Source organism: Mytilus trossulus, chromosome 11, assembly GCF_036588685.1.
Source record: "Mytilus trossulus isolate FHL-02 chromosome 11, PNRI_Mtr1.1.1.hap1, whole genome shotgun sequence".
Lineage (NCBI taxonomy): Eukaryota > Metazoa > Mollusca > Bivalvia > Mytilida > Mytilidae > Mytilus > Mytilus trossulus.
Window position 1 is genome coordinate 61,187,208 of NC_086383.1, and position 26,513 is coordinate 61,213,720.

Below are 26,513 nucleotides of genomic sequence, written 5' to 3' on the forward strand. Positions count from 1 at the left end.
AGATAAATTAATTCTCTAGTTCAGGTCCATAAAGCTGTAGTTATGTCTTTTGTCATATTGCCAAATGATTTTTTAATCCATTCATACCCAATTGTCAACATTTAACCGCCCCTTTTTTCCCCTATCTAAACATTCAGTTGATAAATTTGTGTTTCATTGTCCATATTGAGTTCCTAAGATTTAACGTATAATTTTGTTAGATTATATTTTAAAGAATGCTTGAAATATTATTTGCCAAGCTGTTTTCTTAGCGATAAAGTCCAAGTGACAAATTTGATTTTAACCTCTGAACAAGCAAGATAAAAATCATTCAAAAATTAGATCTTATTCAATTACCTGTTATTTGGGGTATGAGCTTACATAAGCAAATTGTATTTTACACCTTGATTAAACATAGCATATTTATCTCCAGATTGTGCAAATTAGCAGAAAATTTGAGGACAGAATTACTTCTGTAAGGGGGATTATGTAAATGTGTTTAATCAAGAGAAAATGAGGTCTGGACACAGTAGTCTAATTGTATCAACTTTCCTACGAAAATAGGACAACTTTTATTTGTAGCTTAAATGTGTTTATTTAAAGAGAAAATAAGGTCCAAATCAGTTCAATTGTATTATATTTACTAATGAAAAGGAGTACTTTTAATATGTAGCCAATTTTTGTTACAAAAGTTTAAGGATCCAGTCCTAGCAAATATGATCTTTAGCCAGTGTATACTCACAATGCAATTAAGAGGTTAATATTAGAGGGCCAAAGTAGCCTATACTTCTTAATTTGAAGCTTGGTCTGTAGATTTGAGCTGAAAATGTCCAGAATGTTTAACCTAAATTTGAACAATGTTGCAGGTTTGCCCCCAAAGTGAAGATGTTTAGAATTTTTCCCTGCATCTTAATGTTTTATTTTTTCATCCAAACTAATGAAATTTGTTTTACACTAGTCATTTTGGGACCCTTTATAGCTTACTGTTTGGCATTAGCTAAAGACTTCTGTACTTTGTCCTATAATGGTTTACTATTTACAAATTGTGACATGGATGGAGAATTAATTTCTCATTGACACTCATACCACATCTTTTTTTTCAAATCATTTATACAGAACATGCAAGGTGCAACTGTATTTTGCCATCAAAGAACTTTTCCCCTTGGGATACCTCATCTTAATCTGCGCAGCAATGACTGCACAATTTAACTGCATTATTTAAAAGGATATCTGTACTGTTTGATTCTGATCAAAGTAACTTTAATTGCAGGTTAACTTTACATTGTACATGTTGTATAATAGGAAGTTATCTGATAATCTAGTATAAATTTAGATCTTAAGATTGTGCAGCGTGTGCAAAATTATTCAAGTAAAAATAGATAAGTTTCCTTCTTTTAAATGGCTAAAACTAAGGTTTTCAAATTTAAGAAATAAAATTTGAATTTTATTGTGATACTGTCTGCATTGTTCATTTCAAATGAATCAATTCTTTGACTGATAGTCTGAAATTGTCTATGGTTAAATTGAAGGTCTTTTTTAAATTTAAGAAATAAGATATAGATTCTTATGCAACACTGTCAATATTATTCATTTTGATCGACCAAGTATACACAATTGATCTGAAATTATGAATGCATCATTTGATTTTTGGTGGTAGTTTTCACTATTACATATAGATATTCTTATTTTTATATGTGAGCACAAGCCTTGAGAAAGTCTGTTTTAAATTTTCATTAAAACTGGGACAACATTGTTGAATTTGAAGATTTGTGGACATCAATTCATTATTTGTTGGTAGCAATTATTTGTTAAATGGTTCCACTGTTGCACCTCCAGTTTCTTCAATAAAATGAAATCAATGACAGTAAATTTATTTTCAAACAAGAATGTGTCCTCAGCACACGAATGCCCCACTCGCAACATCATTTTTTATGTTCAATGGACAGTGAAATTTGGGTAAAATCTCTTATTTGGCATTAAAATTAGAAAGATCATATCATAGGGGACATGTGTACTAAGTTTCAAGTTGTTCGGACTACAACTTCATCAAAAACTACCTTGACCAAAAACTTTAACTTGAAACGGGACAGACGGACGAAGGAACGAACGGACGGACAGACGAACTGACGCACAGACCAGAAAACATAATTCCCCTCTACTATTGTAGGCGGGGCATACAAAGATATATTTAACTCTCTCATCCTATTTTTCTAACTGATGCGGTCCCTTAAACAAACATAATGTCTTTCTTAAAAAATAAGATTTCTTGTAAATTGCATCACAGGAGTCGCCTTCATAAGGGACAATAAACCATCAACAGTTTATGAAGTATAAAATAATTATACTCTGTCATCCTATATTGTTACTGATCAATGTTTTATTTAAACAAACAAAATGTCTTTCTTCAAAAAGTTAATAGGATCTCTTGTAAATTTTTCAATGAAAATATCTTGCTGAATAAATTAGCAAAGCAATGAACCAAACAGACGAAAATTAATGGATTCAATGCACATGTGTACAACCAGAAGTGCATTTAGTACAATCCGTTGTCTGTCATTTCGTGTGTCATTCACAACTTTTCAAATTAAGATAAATAATCTGTCCCATGATTCATACAAAAACAGCGGTTTTTAAAAGATTTAAAAAAAATTTGAACTTCCCTCTACACTTTCAAGCTGTGCTATATTGTGTCTCAATTTAAACTTGAATCTTTGTCACCCGATCGGTGATTATCATGTTAAGTAGGAATATAATATCACATATTTATCACCAAGAATTGCCTGAATATTTCAAATTTTATGTATCTTTCTTAAATATTTATTTCTAAACATTTATAGTTTTTATGGTTTAAACGTGTGAAAATTTCCTTAAAATTGCTTATAAGAGCCATTTTAACATCTATTTAACCTGATTTTTAACTGAATGTTAGAATTTTTGGAAATTTGTTCTATTTTTACAACAAAAGACGACAAATGTTTTACTTTTTATTTCGTTATAAAACATCCCTTTACCTCTCATTGTGAAAAACTGTCAACAAATTTAACACCTTTGAATATATATATACAAATCTTTTTAAATTTGACACGTCAGTAAAATATATAGTCTTTTATGAATGACAGTATACTGTTCAAAAGAACACCTGAATATGTCGTTATATTTTCTGTAACTAGAGAATTCAAACTACCACCCTCTTTACAAATCGTCAGGTGCACTTGTTTCGAAGGATGTGTCAAATATACTTTGGTAAGACCTGGTTACTTAAGTGTGTTTATTAACAAGTTCACAATATAAATTATTCCCTAAAAGCAAAATTAAATGCTAGAATTGAACATTTATTGAGAAACTTCACCAGTTTGAGATTTAGATAAAAAAGATTTATCAACTTTTAAGGCTGAGACCAGTGGTGTGTATGAATCCAGAAATGTTCATAAGTGTGCAGGCCCACTAGCTGTCTTAGAGGGGACCACACTCCAAGCATGCTTCACTGGGATAATCAACCAAATTTTCCCAAAAAGTATGTCCTTCACTAAATTCACTTCTGAAGACAACATTATGCACCCCAAATGGCATTCTCTTAACATGGAGTATCATCTTGCCTCACAGTCATAAAACTTTTGAGCATGATTTTTGTACTCAGACTCGTAAAATCAACCACACAGATTGCTGGATTTCATGTTTCGAGCATGATTTTTGTGCTCAGAGCACTGAGCAAAGTTTTATGCCTTCAATGCCTGATACCTCAAATTTACATCTGGACACAGAGGCATAATAATTTCAATATATGCTTCATGGCCAACCCCACCACGGTCCTCAATATGGGTGTTAATTACTAACAGAAGGGAGTGGTCAAAGTAACCATCAATCTATTTATATCCCAGTCACCCTAAGATGCCATGTTTGTCCAACATTTACTTATATTCCTACACAGAATATTGTTTGCCTATAAGTAAAACCTCTGTTTATATTGCAGCATATTTATACTTCAGGTAAATATACTCTGGAGGCATTCATAGATATTGAATGGACAATTAATCTCTTGTCAAAATAGATGGGATTACTTCCAGCATATTTTTTTTAATGAGCATTGGGCATAGAGTCAATGCAATTTTTTTTTAAATGAATGTAGATTTTTGTTTTTTAACAGCAAAATCATAATAGTCCAGCATATATAATCAAGAACATTGATTCAAGGGCAGAGAGCTGATATTTTGTATTGCTCAGAATATCTGAATCCAGCGATTTATCATTGCAAGTAAAACTAAATACCTTTATGAGGACGTGTTTTAAGTTGCAAACACAGTACATGCTTGGTTTACACATCGATAACCTCACAGACATAACAATTACAGGGTTATGTAAGATCTAAAGGGAATTAAGTGAAGAAATTGACTTAATCCTATTGTCTATAGACAAACTGAATTATATCTAATTCACGACGGTGACGTAATATTTAAACAAGTCCTAAGCAATGTTAGGATCAGTCTAAACGGAAGCATGCAGTTTTACCCAAGATACGGAGACATTTTTACCTTTGATTTGATCATTTCACTTTTGACTCCTTTAAAACTGTCACTCTGCATTAAAACTTGACAATCAAGTAGTTATCTATATAATTATTCTGACTGAAGATGGTTTTATTTACAAAAGAACGGATTAAAATATTTTCATTTCAACTAAATCCAAACCTTTCACAATAAGTACCCACCATAAAATTCAAATCCTCAATCTCCAACCTAAGTTGAATACAGTGGTCAAAGTATTTTAAGCTCTTGAAAATATGGAGAATAAGGACCATTTTTCGACAAAAAATGGCAGTAATTTTACCTATATATAAATAACATTTTTTTTTAAAAAGGAGGAGGGACTCAGGCTCGTGTGCAACTGTCTGAAATTTGTGACTGCGCTCAATATTTTTAAAATTATGCTTCATTGACTAAAGTTTTTAAACGAGGAGGAGGAGGAGGAGGAGGAGGAGGAGGAGGAGGAGGAGGAGGAGGAGGGTCAGTTTATGTCTGCATTCATCATTTCTGAAATGCTTCAATCCCTACCTGAAACAATAGTCTTTCATCACCCCACACTGCAGCCTTGCTCCAGTCAATAACCTCAGAGAAGGGTAACTCCCATCCATTGCTAAGTAACACAGGAATACACCCTGCCTGCAGGGCTTCTAAAAATCTGAAAAATGACAGTCATTGTTAAGTAATAATAAGTAATCCATTAGTGTTACAGTATAGTTCCAGCTTTTCACTGGACCATCATGCTGAACCAGATTTTAAGCCTCCTTCTCGTTTGAATTGTTTTACATTGTTTTATCGGGGCCTTTAATAGCTGACTATGCGGTTTGGGCTTTGCTCATTGTGCAAGGCCGTACGGTTACCTATAGTTGTTAATGTTTGTGTCATTTTGGTCTTTTGTGGATATTTGTCTCATTGGCAATCATACCACATCTTCTTTTTTATATTGTTCACTTCACAATGTAACAGTCTACTGGAAGATATGTCACCCTTCCTTGACATTTTATTCCACCTTCAAGCCTTGGGGAATTTGCTCTTACTCTGTAATGCATTGTGTAAAGTTTTACAACAATTTTGAAAGTCTTTGGTTTGTCATTGCCTAGGATTTGAACCCAAGTTGAGTAAGTTTTTGTTTATCTTTCTTGTTTGTTTTGTTACCTAGCGGTATAAATAACATTAAAAACTGATCATGTCATCATGTTTATTTTTTTCAACACATTTTATCAAGTTGTATTGAACATTATTATCATACTTGACTTTTTATACTTATGTATGCAATGTATATGTTTGCATTTTGTTTGATTTTTCATTATGAGGGCCTCAGGGAAGATTAGTTATATAGCTAACTGTGTAACCCTCTTAAAATAAAGTATTGTTGTTGTTGTTGTTGTTGTTTCTATGTAAAGATCTTTAATCATTTATTAGTCAAGGCATCACATTGAATATTGAGATGAAGAACAGCAATAAAAGTACCATTCCCTTTCTTTAAGTGGTTTGTTGTGCATGTACTGGTACTAACGATGTTGTGTCATCGATGGAAACCCTTTCTATTATAAGACAATTGTTACCTAAATGATCCTAATCTTCTTCCTCGTGGCACCAAACAGAAAGTAGCATTGTATAACAACTTCTTATAATCATATCTGTAAAATAAAAATAAGATTATAAGACGTATTACTTATATTACTGATTGATTGATTGTTGGTTGCTTAACGTCCAGTGGCAAATATTTCATACATATTCAAGACGATCTTACTTCTATTACTGAACTAGGTACCAGGATAAAATTTGTGAATCATCTATATATATATTCCGAAGAATGTATGAATCTACTGCCATTTCATAATAATATAAGCATATGATGTTAAGGCAGAATTATTAGAAGGGATCATGCTTGATCCCTCCCTTTTGAATTTTCCCCTCAGTTCAATCGAGGCAGGTGGGCATTAAAATATTCAAACTGGGAGAATGACTTCATTACTCTTCATGCTCATAACTAGTTTGAAACATCTTATTTCATAATCAATTATTAACAACTTCTTAAGCAATCCTAATTAACTGCCAGCTTTGATGATATAATCTGCTAAAGACATGCTGAGAACAATTATGTTATCATGGTTATAGAGATGTCATTGCTCAAACAATTATTATCTCTCAAACAATCCACAAATGTTATGTCATACCGAGTTTTCAACATCAGCTTAAAAATACATGTAACCTCTCGCTTTGCTGCATTCACAGAAAGAAAACTCAAAACCAATTAAAATTGAATTAAAATCAATTTTGAAATGTTTAGAGAATTTTCTTTCAGTATGCATGACACATCTTCAGAAATTTCATCAACATGATCAAATAGGTGTAGAACCGAAAAATTGGAGGTAAAATTTATAAAACATTCTTGGGAAACATCTTCATCAAAGCCATATTTAAAAGTGCTACAAAAATTCCAACAAAAAACAAACTTCTAAGCTGCGAAACACAAGTTCTATGATACATATATGAATATATTTCTTATTAACAAATTCTTGTGAAACAACAACATCAAAGCCATATATATTTAAAAGTGCAAAAAAAAAATCCAACAAAAAACAAACTTCTAAGCACAAGTTCTGTGATATATTTGAATATAATTGGTATTAACAAAAGCATATTCATGTTACACCCAAAATCTTCAAATACAAAGATGACATTTTAGCCTTTATTTATCTTTGTTACATACATCAAAGGACCTTGATATTGTGGCTTTTATATGATTTTTCACTGGAAATCTATAAAATTAATGCAAACACATGGCTTCTCGTAGATTCTGCCTCTTTATATATCCCTAACTAAAAAATTTTGTTAATGTTTGACAGCTGTAGTTGAGACAATCAATGTCATTAGCAAACCCTAATATTTGCTAACACTTCAGGCAAGAAAGGAATGATTAATAGACTTTTGAAGTTGTCATTAGAATGACACAAATGAGAATTTATGCCACTCAAACTAACTGTAAATTTATGCCACTCAAACAAATGATAATCTATGCCACTCAAACTAATTGTAAGTGACAATAGAATACATTACAAACTTAAACATTTCAATCATTAGCAGAATGTTTCCGATTTCTTAGAAGTTATTTTTTTTCAGAATTATCATTGTAATTTATTGAACTCAGGGACTGTGTGAGACAAAATGAAAACAAACTTTGTGTGTAAAATGTTCATGATCTACATGTACTGTAGTCTGTACATGTGTACACCATCTTCGCTAGCCTGTGATGGTTACGATCCGTTCCCAAAATCTCCTGCAAAGATGACAGTACACACTTATACTAGGTACACGTAATCTCGAAAATCCCAATGTATCAAGTTTAAAATTGAGAATGGAAATGGGGAATGTGCCAAAGAAACAACAACCCAACCATAGAGCAGACAACAGCAGAAGGTCACCAACAGGTCTTCAATGCATATATTCAGCAGATACATGGCAATTTAATAGAATCATCTGAGAAAATTGTAGATGAAAGAAATCCTAATTGTATGTACATGTTTTTCCAGAGGAAAAGAGGTTGTCAAACAATAAGATGAATACAAAAATTGTGCATGGTAGTCGATACCAAATTTCATGGAATGAAATCGTATTTTGTGGAAATTTGATTCATAGATATAAGAAGATGTGATATGAGTGCATTTGATACAACTCTCCATCCAAATCACAATTTCATGATAAAAGTGTGAAACCATTACAGCTCAAAGTACGGTCTTAGCATATATATGAATATAGTTTTCCCAAAGTTATATATAAATTCATGATCCACAGACTAAGCAAGCAAAATATATAAATGCCTGTCTGATCAAATGAAACTAATGAAAAGAATTTTTGTAATCAAATTCCATGATCAGCCAACTAAATTCCAAGATCATCTTTTCTTTATTTTCTTGGCATTTCATCTATCAGGTATATATACATGATATCAATATTTTTACAAGAAAAAATGTGTTTGAAGGCTGTTGGTATAGGTACTAGTGAAATTTTACCAAATTTTGATAATCAGTTTGAGGTGTTTATCGATTAGAGCAAATTGATAGATATATTATTTATCGTGTTTATCTGCAAGGTATAGGGACATGTGCCAGGTCAAAGCTGGTATAAACAGAAAAAAACTTTTTTTCTTCAGCATTTGACATTGAAGAAATAGAAGTAACTAGATTTGATTTTTGTTGTTTTAATGCCATTTTAAGCACTGCATTTATGCTATTTTGTGGCTGGCAAGTTTGAATTGGTGGAGGAAGGTAGAGTGCCCCGAGAAAACCAATGACCTTCGATAAGAAAACTGACAAACCATTGAAACCTAAAGTCATTAAGATTTGAGTGAGTGCACCCTCTTGATCGGGGATGGAACTCAGAAGTAAATAGATCATAGATGTAAGAAGGTGTGGTATGAGTGCCAATGAGACAACTCTCCATCCAAATCACAATTTGAAAAAGTATTTCCATTATACATTTGTTGTAAGTCAATGTATGGCCTTCAACAAGGAGCCTTGGCTCATATCAAACTTAGCTGTAAAGTACCCCAAAAATGAAAAGTTGTGTATGTAAAACCATTCAGACAAGAAATCTAAGTCTTAATTATCTGTATAAAAAATGAGAAACGAGAAATACTTATGAACCACATTTTAAACTAGTCTATATTACCTACATGAAAGGGAAACAATCTTATTCTACATCATCAGTAAAATAATTTCCATTTAAAAATCAAAATAAAGTTTTTTTTAATTCCTAAGTTGACAAGAAAAGTTAAAGAAAAATATATGAGGTTTCAAACATCGCAGTGATTCAGTGAAGACAGTTTGTGACTATAAGTATCAGCTGTGAAGAGCATCTGCTAGCAAATTATTCTATGAAACTTTAAATTAATCTCAACAAAAGCAAAAATTCAAACGTCAATCAAAATCTTAAGTCACAGAAATAATTATAAATCATAGCATGATCAAAACTAAAATTCCAAGAAAGGACACAATGGCAAAAAAAAGCAGAGTCCCAGAAAGAACCCAATGGCAAAACAGAAAGGCAGAAAAGACGAAAAATCAATTTACAAATTATAATACTGAAAAAAAATATCGCATGATCACATGATAAGGTAGCTGCGGAACAGTAGCTCTTAGCTCCTTATGTTATTATTTGACAACTTGCGGATATATAAAAAGCACCATAAGAGTTAGGGTTCCCCAGCTAATGATTTACAAAACGTAGGTGTTAATTTAGTTCATAAAATTGAGAATGGAAATTTGAAATAAGTCAGAGACATCACTCTACAACAGATAGTTACAGCTGAAAGTCTTCAACACAGCAAGAAAATCAAACACCTGCAGCTCCCTGGGCCCTTCAACAAAAATGTGTACTATAGTTCAGTGAAAATGAATGTCATGCATTCCAACACCTTAAATTCACCCAAAATGAGCTCTTTTCAACACCTTAAATCAACATTGTTGAATCATTTCAATGATAATTTTATTAAAGTTCAATATCTTTTCTATTGAATATTGGACAAGGTACTCAAGAACTTTCTAAGTATCATTAAACAGTAAGACATAATCTGTTTGAATAAACAGTGAAATATTTAGAGTACCTATAATTAAAGGGGGGTAATGTAAACCTGTTTGTTTAAAGTAGTGGAATGTTTATATCCTGTTAAAAAATGTGATGAAATTATTGCTCTTATATTTACTAAATTGGACAGTCAAGTTTTAATAAGTGAAAATTTTGAACTTTGAAAAAAAAAATATATATATATATACTGGTATATGCATGTATTAGCAACACCTTGCAGGCTTTAGTCTGAATGGGTGTGTCTAATTTGCATCCAAGATATCATTGTCAATATAGAATTAGATTGACAGTTAATTTTCTATAAATTAGTACGGGGAGGGGAGTCTTTTAGAGATTTGACCATATATGTTATTGAAAATTAAAGCATGATAAATGCAAGGTATCCAATTTCATTTTAGATATATCTAGGTGTAAATATTTAAAATGCTGCTGTTATAGTAGTCTCTAGCTCTTTTATATATATATAATTAATTATTTACAATTTTAAACAGCAAAAAAAAGAGGGTTATTTCCAATAGTGCCTAGATGCTTCCAATAATAATGAATGTAGATCAAAAGCAAGAATGTGTCCATAGTACAGGGATGCCTCACTTATCATAGGTAACATGTGTCCTTTAAGTTTCAAGTTGATTGGACTTCAACTTCATCAAAAACTACCTTGACCAAAAACTTTAACCTGAAGCGGAACAGATGGAGGGACTAACGGATGGACAAACAGACAAACAGACGCACAGACCAGAAAACATAAAGCCCATAAATGGGGCAAAAAAACCAGCCACTGAATGCAACTAGTTACAGGGGGTTAAAATTTACCAAAATAACAAATCTGTTAACTTTCATACATTAATATGAAGAAAACGTTTTCATTCTATTTAAATAGAAGTTTTTCAATACAGTTTTGAATCCATCATTCCAATTCAATTCACTAAACAAACATTAATGTCTGGTCTCCACCTTAATTTGGACTTAACTAAGTACACCTTTTCACCTCGACAAATGGTCTAGAAGATGTTCACCTACAATAAACAGTACTAACAATTCAGTTATCTTTCATATCTGAATATTTTTTCAATATTTTAACTCAAGCATTAAACCTTTATGTAATAGCACAACAAACATTGAACAAAGCCGATCATTTTGTTAAATTCCTTTTTAACCATATATACATACAATTTAACGTACTAGAATTGAGATTGTATCAGAAATCTTATAAAATTTTAATGCCCTGTTTGAGGAAATAAACTTTGTAATTTCGTTTTATTACACCATTGGTATAAAAATTCTTTTTTAAACAAATAAGGAGAAAAAGTTTTTTGATAACGACCATTAAATTTGTTTGCCAATGTGACATTAAAGTTTTGATTTACTATTCAACAATGTAAATATAGCCAAGAAGTTTTTTCTTTCACACGCCTTCGAAAGGTAAAAATATCTTATAGACTTATATTTGACCATGATAACCCCTAAGATACACCCCAGGAAAATTTATGTACAATCTGCGTTCTAATTTAATGAATGATGAAAGTTGAGTTATACAGGTAATAAGATGGTGTTAAATTTATACCTTTAAGCTATTTAATGCTTGATATTTCCTATCAATCTCAGTTTTAAATCCAAATGATTTCAAAAATGATTAGTTTTCTTGAATAATGTACTGTCAATTCAATCACCCTATCTACATACTAGACCACTATTTTCAAACTATGTATGAGGGGGGATAGGACCTTTATCAGGACTCCGGGATCGGGTGTTTTTAAGCTTGGGATTTCGGGATTGACCCTTTAAGGATATGGGAATTCTTTATTTTGAATTTCTCTACCTCTGGATTTCGTATTTTTAAGCCGGGCATTTTGGGATTTCATGTTTTTAAGCATGGGATTTTGAGATCAGGACCCCTCCTACCTCTGCTCATGTATTATGCAGTAGTACTCATACAATATATAATTTCAACACTATCAGTGGCATTTCCAGTGGGTGGAAAGTCACCCCCCCCCCCCCCCTCCTTTTTATTGGCGGATCAATGCACTTGAATTGGTACATATGGTTGGAATGCCGAACACCTTTTAAATTGGCTAGATCCACTTCTGCCTACAGATACATGGTCTTCAAATATAAAATTCAATCTTAGTTAGGCTTATAAAAAACATGAAGAATATGAGGCTTATATTTGCCAAAGTTTTTCTATCCTGATTTGAGCATAGAAATAAAAAGTATTTGCAGTAGTATACCTGTTTATTTAATGGAGATTTTAAATCGGTTGTATATGAAATATTTTGGGTATAAATCAGCAATTTTCAATTTGAAGAGGACAACTTAAAATTCCATAAACCCACGGGTAGTGTTCTTTATAGACTCAAAGATTTAACTGTATTTAAACAACTGTCACGAACAAGGCTTTTTAAGGTCAGTAACTGTATTAGGACATATGTTAAGATTGTGAAGATGGTCTGTGCAAAGACATGTAGCACATGCACAAGTCATCAGGTCAATTCATTTTGGAGGGGGGATAGGAGGGTTCCTGATCCCGAAATCCGGGCTTAACAACACGAAATCCTGAGGTCCCGAATTTAAATAAAGTAAATCCTGACGTCCTGAAATTCGAAAACAAGAATTCCCGGATCCCGAAAGGGTCAATCCCGAAATCCAGAGCTTAAAAACAGCCGATCCCGGAGTCCCGATAAAGGTCCTATCCCACCTCATTTTGACTTCTTGCAAATACATGTACCATATGCACAGTTGCAGTATAAAATCTATTACACCTATACATCTAATTATGCTAGGTCATTCACCCTAAATTAATGTCATTTACTCATTAAGTGGATCTGTAATATTATATATCATATTACATCTGTTTCCAAAATATAGGATATCAACTACCTACTTCCCATCAGTTAACATGGTTAATGGCTTTCTTCCTTAATTCAACAATTTCCATCCTGTGACATAAATGTTTAGAATGTCATGTCATGTTTTTATATTTCATTTAATGACTATTCATCTTAATATTTCCTATACTTAAAAGAACAGTGTCTGGTTACATATCAAAGTGTTGCCCTTTGAACATTGGTGACTCATTTGGTTAGTTATGTCAGAAAAACTTGTTGTCTTATTAGGAAATACAGCGAACTTCTTTTTTATTTTTCACCCCAAATATCTTTTATTTTCTAAAGCAAAGGGAAATATTTTTTTTTTATATAAAATGGGTTGAAATCAAATCATATAAAACAGAATTATCTCCATACAATGAAGTGAACTTCGACATGTTCAACAAACTTTCTATTTTATACAAAAAAACATTTGTCAGACAATGCAGATTAAATATTACATTTCAGACAGTCACTGAAAGTTAAATTATTACATTTGTCATGTTTGTCAGTCAATGAAACTTAAAGTATTACATTCATAACATTTGACAGTCAATAAAACTTAAATTAAATTATTACATTTGTCAGACACTGAACCTTAAATTCTTACATTTGTCAGACACTGACCTTAAATTATTACCATGATTACATTTGAAAGCCAATGAAAGTTAAATCATCAAATTTGACAGTCAATGAAATTTAACTTAAATTGTTACATGTGTCAGACACTGAAACTTAAATTATTACATTCATGACATTTGACAGTCAATAAAACTTAAACTTAAATTATTACATTTGTCAGACACTGAACCTTAAATTATTACATTTGTCAGACATTGAACCTTATATTATTACATTTGTCAGACATTGAACCTTAAATTATTACATTTGTCAGACACTGAACCTTAAATTATTACATTTGTCAGACATTGAACCTTAAATTATTACATTTGTCACACTGGACCTTAAATTATTACATTTGTCAGACATTGAACCTTAAATTTATTACATTTGTCAGACACTGAACCTTAAATTATTACATTTGTCAGACATTGAACCTTAAACTATTACATTTGTCAGACATTGAACCTTAAATTTATTACATTTGTCAGACACTGAACCTTAAATTATTACATTTGTCAGACATTGAACCTTAAATTATTACATTTGACAGACATTGAACCTTAAATTATTACATTTGACAGTCAAAATGGTCAATGAAAGTTAAATTATCAAATTTGACAGTCAATGAAATTTAACTTAAATTGTTACATGTGTCAGACACTGAAACTTTAAATATTTTATTTGTAGGACAATGAAACTTTAATATTACACAATGAAACTTTAATTATTACACTTGTCAGAAATGAAACTTTAATATTCATAATAATAGTTTTCAGACAATGATTCTTTAATACATGTGTAACATTTATTTTCCGACAATGGATGATGCTTAAATGCAGAATTACTCTGTTTTTCTTTAAATAAAAGCTGTTGCACTCCTAGCACTAAGCCTTTTGTAATCTTCCATAGATCAATAAATTCTTAGAAAAGATGTTACAAATAAAATTTTATTATTTCCAATTATATTTTAAAATGTTAGATGAAAAGCATTTGAAGTTTTGATCTGCTGACTAAGAACAGATATTCCAACAGCACGCCCACATGTAGTAAATTAATAAACTTATTAAACCCACATGCATAAATTTCAAACACTTTATGCAGGAAGATAGGAACTTTAAGCCATAAACCAGAAATTTTATAATTGATTCCATAACTTGTTAATGCATCCTGAATTCTAAAAGCATTCAAATTCGATTAAAACTTTCTGCACTTGCTAAAAAGCTTTATATCCTGATAAATTAATTCTCAGCTTTTGATAGATCTGTTGAAATATATATACATGTTCACTTGAAATGTTATACAAATTAATTTCATGAAATATGTATACAGAACCTTGCCAAAATAATTGTGAATGCAGAAGTGGGATGTTCAAGTCAGTTGAGATTGAGGACAGGTTGAGACCAAAAAGAACATATTGGATGGAGAGTTGTCTCATTGTAGTCCGAGATTACTCTGACGTCCAGCTTGTCTGGCAAAACAGCCGTCGGACGTCAGAGTAATCTGGGACTATCATTGGAACTCACACCACATCTTCCTATATCTATATATTCAATCCTTCCACTTCTTGATATTTCTTAATCCACATCTGTAAGATGTCTATCTATGATTGTTTATTATTGTTTATCATGGTTTACTACTGTATATTATTGTTTTAAAATCAACAATGATCAAAGTGTACAAACACTTCTCAAACATCTGTCACCTTCTGATTATACCCAGTTTTTTTCCTTTTTTTTACTTCATGTATTTCTGAATTCTCTGTCATTAATCAATGGGAGACATCAACAATGCAGATGATATCCAGCAAGATTTTTCTTCATTCTACACCAAGCTTTTCTTTATATTTGATTTTATCTTTGGTATGATCTACACACTACACATGGTCTACAAGTTCATGTTTATTTACTAACGATCACTGCCAGTCTCCTGGAGAGCACCAGATCTAGAGTTCATTCCAGGTTCTTACATGTTTATTTACTAAAGATCACTGCCAGCCTTCAGCCAGAGCACCAGTTGTAGATTTCATACCAGGTTCTTACATCATTTGTACATGTTTTAACTTGATAAATCTGTGTTTTGTGTGTGGCATTTCTAATTTCGATTTGTATGCAGAGGCATATCCAGCCATTTTCAAAAAGGGGGTTCCCAACCCAGGATAAAGGGGTCTTCAACTATATGTCCCAATTCAAATGCATTGATCGTCAAAAAATGGGGGGGGGGGGGGGTTGACCCTCAGATCTTTTCATAGAGAAATAGGTTGAGGTACTACATGTACTAATGCATTTAAAATTTTAAGACAACAAAATACTGTGGACATCACAGAAAACTTAATACACTAACACCAACATGGCCAATGCCTTATTGATAATTACTTAACATCACATCAGGGCTAAGATAGCCTTAGAAGATGACATGAATTTATTCAATTGTTTGCTTTTTATCAAATGATTCATTAGAAGAACAGACTCAAATACAGCATTTCTGTCGAGAGCTAATAGAGGCATGACAGGATAAAGATCATTACCAATGCCGCCAAGGTTTCTTGATATTAAAGTGTTTGGTCAATTTCAGACATTGAGTACGCTACATTTATCATAAGATTGGCATACAAACAGCAAAATGACTCACACATTTGAATTTAGAGACCTTATATATATATATATATATTAATGAGGAATAAAATGGATTACTACATACAGTACTGTAAATTGTATGTCGCTTAAACAGACAAAAAGAAATGCTGAAATGGATGGTATCTTAATTTGCCATTTAAATTCTGAATCAGTGAAATCCACAAAAATAGAAATGTCCTTTAGGCTATGATGTAATGACAAATTTATCTCTGCATATGGTATTATATGGCATAATATGGTATTTTAACAAATAAATGTTCAAATTTTTGTTCTTTAGTTTTTACAAACAGTTGTCATGGTTGTCGCAAAAATAAATGTAATGTAGTACTAGCATGACTAGTGCACAATGTAAATTTAGAACTTTTTTTGTCCCTTTTTTAACTTGTTACAAAATAAAATATACATGTATCACAGATTAGTAATCTAATTTATTAAGATTAGACTAGAATCAAGGCATTTAGAGGCATGCATATATAATAATTTCAGATTCTATGAGATCATGTAGACATGGTAGATGGAGAAACACTTAAAACACACAAATGTTTTGGCCATCCCTTCAGATCAGAGCTTTATGTTTCAATCTCCTATAGACCCCTCTCTATTCCTTGTTACAGAGGCAAACACTTGACTTGACATACTGTGTAATTAAACAGCCATGATTCACATGTCACCCTCCCCTAGACCCCTCTCTATTCCTTGTTACAGAAGCAAACACTTGACTTGACAGACTGTGTAATTAAACAACCATGATTCACATGTCACCCTCCCCTAGACCTCTCGCTATTCCTTGTTACAGAAGCAAACACTTGACTTGACAGACTGTGTAATTAAACAGCCATGATTCACATGTCACCCTCCCCTAGACCCCTCTCTATTCCTTGTTACAGAAGCAAACACTTGACTTGACAGACTGTGTAATTAAACAGCCATGATTCACATGTCACCCTCCCCTAGACCCCTCTCTATTCCTTGTTACAGAAGCAAACACTTGACTTGACAGACTGTAATTAAACAGTCATGATTCACATGTCACCCTCCCCTAGACCCCTCTCTGTTCCTTGTTACAGAAGCAAACACTTGACTTGACAGACTGTGTAATTAAACAGCCATGATTCACATGTCACCCTCCTATAGACCCTCTCTGTTCCTTGTTACAGAAGCAAACACTTGACTTGACAGACTGTGTAATTAAACAGCCATGATTCACATGTCAGTCTCTGTACTGACATACCTAACGAAATAATTTGTTATCTTAAACCTACTGTTTTCCTTTAGTTTGCTATAAAACTGATTTATTACAAAAAGTGTGAATAGATAATGAAAGAGTATTGCTACTGTTTGATGATGTGATGAAAATTAATTCTGTGAACATGTACATGCATAATATGCAGTAAACTGACTGATGGTGATGCATGTGCAGTATACATGTACATGTATGCTTATTGTGCACAAATTAGATGTGGCAATTGAAGACAGCACAGACCTGAATTTTGTAGAACTTGTACTGTACCAACCCAATACACTGTATCCCCTGTGACTTATCTTATATTATCTGAAAACTATCCTATGATCATATTTGTCAATAGAAATCGAGGTGCCAAGGAAAAACATACAAAAAATTTAGACACATAAAATATACAATTGTATAAAATGTATTTTAAACTGTCTAATTTTTAAACAAGGTCGAAGACTTGATTATCAGCAAACTTTTCCATTGGAAACACACTGCTGATTCTAAAGACTGTGAACTACTATCAAATTTCAATATTTGTCAAGTAAATATTTACACCAATTATAGTGGATGGTGATTTTGAAGTATTTATTTTAAGATTGACCAATATGACTTATGTACACCATGTACACAGTTGTCACTGATATAAATAATGTTCAGTCCTCACAGAGTCCTTAATGGTCAATTCCTTCATGACATATACATGTACATCATTTAAATGTAAAATAAAGAATGGAAATAGAAAATGTGTCAAAAAGACAACAACTCAACCAAAGGGCAGAAAACAGCCAAATGTATATATACATGTATATTTGCAGTATACCAGTACTGACTGTACACATAAACAATAATACAATATAATCCATATGATAAATGGATTTAACAAGAATATATATGCCAAATTCTTTTTAAATCTTAGTATTTAAAGTTACAGGTAATTGGCATAAAAAGTGATTTTTGTGTTACAGTATAATGGGGAAACATCCCCCTTTTTTTTACAGCTGGTCATCCTATGTTCCAATATTCCCAGATGAAATAGACAAAAGTCCAGAGAACATCAAGCAATTTTTGCCATAGTCATGATAGTATTGAACATGAAGAAAATTGGTTTTTTTTCATGTCCATGATGACAATGTCGATGACAGAAAGTAAAATTTAAAACATGGATGTAACTGACAATTTCACCAGTGCAAGATACAACTTTAGGTGAACTTTTAATAATTTGGTATTTTATAAGTAAAAAATACATCTAGTCATGTATAATGAGGTAGAATTATGTACATGTAGGTGTTTCAGCTACATCATGATCTCAACTTTTCAATCTTCAACAACTGTGCTTTCTGCTATAAATACGATACATGTCAGAATTTCTTTCTCTGGCATAAAAAAAACAAGAATGAGTCTATAGTATGATGGATGCCCCAATCAACTATAATTTTCTATGTTCAGTGGACTGAGAAATTCAGGTCAAAACTCTAATTTGGCATGAAAATTAGAAAGATCATATCATAGGGAATATGTTTACTAAGTTTCAAGTTGATAGACTTTCAAATCCATCAACCTTGACCAAACTCTTTACCTAGAGCAGGGCAGCCTAACTGGTGAAAAAAACGAATGCACAGACTGAAAAACATAATGCTCCTAGGTGGAACATAAAAACATGAACAAAATTTTCATATATATATATAGATATAGGAAGATGTGTTGTGAGTGCCAATGAGACAACTCTCCATCCAAATAACAATTTATAAAAGTAAACCAATATAGGTCTGACTCAATGTACAGCCTTTAACACTTAGCCTTGACTCACACCGAACAACAAGCTAGAAAGGGCCCCAAAATTACTAGTGTAAAACCATTCAAACAGGAAAACCAACGGTCTAATCTATATAAAAAATGAAAAACAAGAAACACCTATAAATTACATAAACAAACGCGAACTACTGTTCATCAGATTCCTGACTTAGGGACAGGTGCAAACATTTGCAGTGGAATTAAACGTTTTAATGGTACCAAACCTTCTCCCTTTTTCTGAAACAATAGCATAACATCACAACATAGAAAATATCAATTGGCAGGCTTAACTTACAAATGACTTAATCAAAAAACGTAAATTAACACACTATGAACGATTCAAATAAATTATGTATTTAACCTACATGTAATTGGGCTGCATATTTACTGAACAAATCAAGACTCGAAACTTGTCAGATTAATTCTTTGGCCAATATACATGTAATATAATCTTTCCTTTGATTTTTCTATTAAATTTGGATAATCTCAACCTAACTTCACACAATACTTGTGTCAAAGAAAATTAAGTTTTAAATACTTCAAAAACAAAGTCAACACTATTTCCCCAAAGATTTGGCTTAAATAGTGTTTTGTATTCAAAAAGATTCAATTGAAAATGTCTACTGATAGAATCGGTTTTCATTTTACGACAATATTTAACATGTACATGTATGTAAATTTGATGAATGAGCTTCAACTGCATGTTTTAATGTACATGCATGGGTAAACTAAAGGTTTTTATCAAATAAAGTACTGTTTCAAGTGTTTTGTACTCAAATTCACAATAACCATGTTTTATTATGCCTTTTAAATCTGCATTTAATTTTTCATATTTTGAATTATTATTGTGATTATGTGAAACATTGAAAATAAAATTCCCACACACTATAAATGACAATACATTTAAAATAAGTTGTAAATTTCCCTTGAATTTAAGAGATCTGATATCAACTTCCACATACATGTAGCCTAGTGTATTTTTTTTCCTTCATTTTAATTGCCTTTTATGTACATGTAGCTTATATTTTTATTGAAGCTTCAAATTCGGGAATGGTAATTTACAACTTCTAATGTAAATTACTTGTAGTGGGAACATTTACAATACATGTAATAAGGAAATTTCATAATTTTTATTTATATCTTGCCCACCTTTCACTGGTAAAACCTAAATCTTGGTTTATGAACCCGGGCGCTTTTCATTTTTGAGGAAATGAAATTTTACAAATGAAAAAAAGAAAAAGCAAATCATTATCATCATGATTATGTTAAAAAAAAACGCAGCAAAATATGAATTCACGTAATTAAAAAAATAAAGCAAAACGATTTGATATAAAAAAAAAAACGAATCTATTATCATAAAGCTTTCCTTTGGATTCGCTATGATTTCTTTACTTGATTTTTCTTGTTCTGACCCCTCCTGAATTTTAACTGAAACATTCTGATAAGGGGGCAGAAAAGAATAGCTGCTCTTCATGTTCTTACAAACATACTTAATTGTAATATTGTATATATAAATCTTAGTTTATGTAATGTTATTTTTAACTTACTTGTCATATTCTTCGTTATCAACTTTACATCTTGTATCATTTAATTCTCTTGCTTTTTTCTGCCAGTTTTTTCCATGCCTACATGTAGTTAATAAAATTATATCCTCTTTGTTATGAATATGGTAGAGTGAATTTCTCGTTTCTGAACCGATTCCTGTTAAATATCTTTTTCCTTTAAATCCTAATAAATATTCTCGAAACGGTGGGATGTTGTTTATAGAGTTATACACATAAGCTCTTTCCCCACCTATTTCGGGGAGTTCTTTGGCAAATAATGGAAACGATATATCGAATCCAGGGCGGAATTTGAACACAGATAAACTTGCTTTGGCAATCATTGCCTCGCCTATATCAAAATCCAAACTTTCTATATAGTTTGGCCAAGTTCCTGAATATAAATTTAAAACAATATGATTTTTACCATTATTCCATAACGACAATTGGTCCAATTTAGATTGGATATCTTTGGCGTAGTCTTTACTAAGGGTATCACGATCTAATGTATCAATGGATAAAATGAATATACACGCTTGCTCCGGGTCCGATGTATAATATATGGAATTTTGAATGGTCCGTAAGATTTTACTATAGGTTTCTGAAACCCTTTCTTGAATGGGGTAAATATAAACTTTAAATCCCAGTTTACACTTATTGAAATCAAAGCAGGTTTCCATCCTACAACGTTGTTTTTTGGACTCAGATGCGGTTTCCCTTCTTTGTTTAGAGGACAAGTGCAAGTCCTCTTCAAAGATTTCATCCTCGATGTCAAAGAAACTGTACAAATTCCTTTGAAAAATTCTTCCATGGTGTGAATTTTTATGGAGCTTTGTACCCAAAAAACACAATAAACATATGATAATCCCTAGAAGAATTAAAAGAAAATATCGCTTTTTGGCCTGCATGGAACATTTGATCCTATTACTCTAGACTGTCATTTCGAATCAACAATATTTTACCCAATTTCAAACATATTTTCAACTAAATCCATTAGGAACGAGAAATACACACATCCATGGTGGCCGCCATGTTTACGTCAATGCTTTGTGATTAGTTGAAAGGTCAAGCGATTGGGATCCTAATGGGGGAATGTTGTGTATTTGTTATTAATCAGATTATATAACTACCTATTAAACCATTAAAGGTGATAATCATTTAATTAACGCCAATATACATTAACTGTTTATCTAATCAACACCGAAAATATAATGATTGCGGGAAAATCGTTAATTGCATATTAAACGGGCACCTGTCGTTTCTTTTTACCGTAAATGTTATAAATCTCTTACCATGCCTTTCACTATTGTACTAAGATATAACAAGTCGCTAACAAAATATGTAAATGCAGTTCAATATTTTAGCATGCATTTTTGATAAAAAGAAACTTAAAGTACCTTAAAAGTTTTATTATTTTTACACTCATAATTTTATTATTAAAATTGGTAGTTAAAAAACGGCTGTGTTAAACTGTTCACAGATTTGAAATTCAAAATACCTGATAATTATTTCAAAATTAAATTTAATGTAAACATTTTTTTTTTTATTTTGTCTGATAGTATTTTTTTTTATTGGCTAAATTTATATGCAATGGGATTTTTAAATCTATTTTTACAACATTACTTGAGGTTGTATGTATATATAAATGAAGCATATGATTGTGACTGATTTTAAAATCTTCAGAAGTTATTTCATAGATAATAAGAAGATGTGATATGAGTGCCCGGCGTTTTACGTTTCCGCAAATTGGCATTACTTTTCCGAAAAAAAAGATGACGTTTCCGAAAAAAAAAGTTTACGTTTCCGCAAATAAATATCTTACTTTTCCGAGAAAGAAAGTAACTATTCCGCAAAAAATAAATTATTACTTTTCCGCAAATATTAAGGAATACTTATTGATCGAAAGCAAATCCATGATAAAAAAAAATCAAAATTTATGAAGTTAAAGGTCATCAAAACATGCAAGTTAAATTCATCATTGAAATGGATGCATGAAAACGTATGTTCAAAAGTCGGCACTAATTCGCTATATCTTGATATGAATTCATAAGTCAGTTCTGGCAGAATATTTGTTGCAAACACGTCGTACAAAATCCACAGTAGTACATTCTCCGTTTACAAGTTTTGTATTTTGTTCAAGAAGGAAGTCCATCTTCTCCTTTTCCGATATATCCGAACGGGAACTTTTACAGTTATAGAGTTCACATCTTTATGTAAGATGTTGTTTGCAGTTTCGATAACTCATCGACACAGACAAAAATGTTAGGATGGCTAGCATCACTCTGCTCTTTCATGTGGGCATGAAAAGACTCGGCACCATTCGTTGTTCTCTTTTGGTCGGGGTCAGGAGGTGATGCCCAAATGGTTGGTGGAAATCTAGAATTGCTATATATATAAAACTTCAAGATGTAATCTGCAAACTTTATGCACCTACCGTCAGATGGAGAATCGGCTACTAATTCAACAAACCATGCTTTTAAGCATGTCATTTGGCAAGTAAGACAAATCAAAGAAATGTGTTAGCCCTTTACCAAAATCCTTACCAGAGTCAACTAGTTATATTTTAATTTTATATTGAAGATATAAGATTAGAACCTTTTCTTTATTAAAAATAATAAAATAAATATTTATCTAGTATAATTGTATTCAAATGTTTATAATTTACCAGGTAAATTTCCGGAAAAGTCATAAATACAAATTGCGGAAACGTGTACTTTAAATTTGCGGAAACGTGTACTTTAAATTTGCGGAAACGTGTACTTTAAATTTGCGGAAACGTAGTTTTGGGACTTTGAAAAAATAGCGGAAAGGCAATACGCCCTGAGTGCCAATGAGACAACTCTCCATCCAAATGCAAGTCACAATTTGTAAAAGTAAACTACTATTATAGGTCAAAGTACGGTATTCAACACGGAGCCTTGACTCACACTGAACAGCGAGTTATAAAGGGCCTAAAAAAATTAGTAGTGTAAAACCATTCAAACGAGAAAACGACGGTTGAATCTACGTATAAAAAAAAAACGAGACACGGGGAAAACACTTATGAACCACACCAACAAACGACAACTACTGGACATCAGATTCCTGACAGGTACAATTGGGTGCTCAATATTTTTATATTCATTACTTTTTACAAATTCTTAATTTCCCTTTGACGGAAGAATGTTTTTATATCACAAAATGGTAAAAACATTTACTAAATTATATCATGTGTACAAGGAAATAATATCGTAAATATAATTTGATATTTAACATTCATTCATACATCTTAGGTATTTCCATGCAATCTTTAATCATTGTGTTAATGGTAATATTCTTTACAGAGCACAATATTGTCGACATTCACCTCAAAAGCTAACCAAAAATTTAAACAGACTAATTCAGAAGGGATGTTGTTAGGACATTTCAGCTGGCATATGTTGGTAATGGGAGAGATCCGTTTGCGCCAAAAATGCGTCCTTTTGCGCCACAACTTTTTTCTCCAATGTTTTGGAGTTAAGTATGACATCCATTTTCACAGAACTAGTAATCGTTAGGTTTTGGGGGTCAGCTGGAGACCGCCTCCGGATGCGGGATTTTCTCAAAGTGTTGACGACCCATTGGTGGCCTTTTTCTGCTATTTGGTCGGGTTGTTTTCTCTTCGACACATTCCCCATTTCAAATTCAATTTTATTTTAAACTATATTAAATCAGGGATTATAATACTAACCCTAATTATAAAATAGAAGATGTGGTATAATTGCCGGCACAAATTAACAATTAATATTCATTGTCGAAGGCTGTCATGACAGTGGTCTATTATAGACTAAAGATCACTGTACAGCCTTTGACAATGAGCAAAGTCCATACCGCTTAGTCAGCTATAAAAGACCCCGAAATGACAAATGTACCACAATTCAAACGAGAAAACTAACAGCATAATTTATGTACAAAAATGAACGAAAAATAAATATATAAGACATCAACAAACGACAACCACTGAATTACAGGCTTCTGACTTGGGATAGGCATATACATACATAATGTGGTGGGGTTAAACATGTAAGCGGAACCCATCCCCTAAAAATTGGACAACGGGGTGTAACAGTACAACATAAGAACGAAAAATAAAAATCAGTTGAAAAGGGCTTAACTGATCAGGTTGACACACATTTTTAGAACTAAATATAACAAAAACACAGACTGAGTGGATGTGGCCGGGTACCTGTATTGTATCCGGGCCAACAACAAAAAGTTACCAAGTACTGACCTGAGAGTACTCGCAGTTACTCACAGCTAGTGCAAAGCCTCTATCAGCTAATCAAACAAATTATGCATCTAAATTATCAATCAATACACATCCAACTGATTTAGACATCATAAAAAGTCAGAGAAAAACATTATCCTAACCCTTTTCTGACGGTATATATGTAAGTTAACAAAAAGCATATGTTACCGTTTTTCTTTTGGTATGCACCTAGCTTGGGGGTTCAGGATATCATGGCTATAAATAAATAAATCGGTTTAAGACTTTAACAAGGTCCTACTTTTCCAATACATTATTTGTCTAATTTTCATTGTTTGAGCGTGTCCTAAAAAGAAATACATGATACTATAATTTAATGTCGTACAACTGCAACGTACGCATATGCACATCTATATACTACTCTGAATTCCAGTAAAAAACAAAAATATAAAAAAAGAAGATGTGGTATAATTGCCAATGAGACAACTGTCCACAAGAACAAGAACAAAATGGCACAGACATACTATAGGTCACCGTACGGCCTTCAAAGACTTTTTGAAATAGCTATTGTGCAATACGAATCTATGAAACTGACCTTATACCCTCTAGCTTATATCGTTGCATTCTAATCAAAAGTTATGATCTTCTAAATCTGAATTTGAAGGCTCTTTTTTAAGACTCTCACGCTAATCAAGTCTCTATACCAAAATTTGACAAAACGAAAAGGTCTCTCTTCTGAGTCCTTCATAATAATCCTTTGTTTCTACTTCATTTTTTTTTAATTTAACATAGTTATCATAAACCAAAGCTAGGGTTTTGATTAAGACTCACAAAATCTAGGTAAGGGTTGGGGTTAGGGTTTGGGTAAAGGTCAGGATGATTTCAGTGTTTAGATAGGGATGAGATAACGATTCAAGATTATGGTTAGGGTTAGGCTTGTTAGGGTTCAAGTTAGGGTGAGGGTTAGGGTTAGGGTTAGGGTTAGGCTTGTTAGGGTTCAGGTTAGGGTTAGGGTTAGGGTTAGGATCGGGATTATTTCAGGGTTTAGATAAGGATGAGATAATGAGTCAAGATTATGGTTAGGGTGCCTGGGGGTTAGGGTTCGGGATAGGGATGGGGTATTAATGAGGTCTTTTCACTACTATGATATTTCTTAGCATGCACTTTCGTGTAGCTTTTTGTTAACTCATTTTATAAATGTTTTTTTCTGGCTCACATTTATTATTCTTTATATACATTTTTGTCTCCCTTTACTCCTTTCTTTTGCATGTCTCTCGTCACCTCTTTCTTTTCTGCCGCTCCTCTCTTGTTGTCTCCCTTTACCCTGTCAGCAACCTCGATTAGGTTTCGGTTAGAAACTAAGCTTTAATTGTTAGTCTTGTATGATTTTTATGAGTTGACCTTAGAGGAATTTGACATTAATGTTTATGTTCTTTTTTTTACCATAAAGCTTTCGACTCATCCTTAGCTTTCAAATTTTCGACTTTGACCGTTCCTGATGAAGGAAAATCAAGAA

At 32.2% G+C, this 26,513-nt stretch overlaps 1 protein-coding gene across 1 annotated transcript in view; it reads right to left on the reverse strand.

Moving 5' to 3' along the window:
- The window catches only part of LOC134691374 (exostosin-1-like), a 68,284-nt gene extending 46,454 nt beyond the window's left edge, over window positions 1-21,830 (reverse strand). The window contains exons 1-3 of the mRNA XM_063551881.1: window positions 20,779-21,830; window positions 6,062-6,136; window positions 5,028-5,154 (exon numbers count right to left, since the gene is read on the reverse strand). Coding sequence (XP_063407951.1) covers window positions 5,028-5,154; window positions 6,062-6,136; window positions 20,779-21,680 — 1,104 coding nt within the window. The 5' untranslated portion in view covers window positions 21,681-21,830. The remainder of the gene's footprint in view (window positions 1-5,027; window positions 5,155-6,061; window positions 6,137-20,778) is intronic.
- Window positions 21,831-26,513: the final 4,683 nt, after the last annotated feature.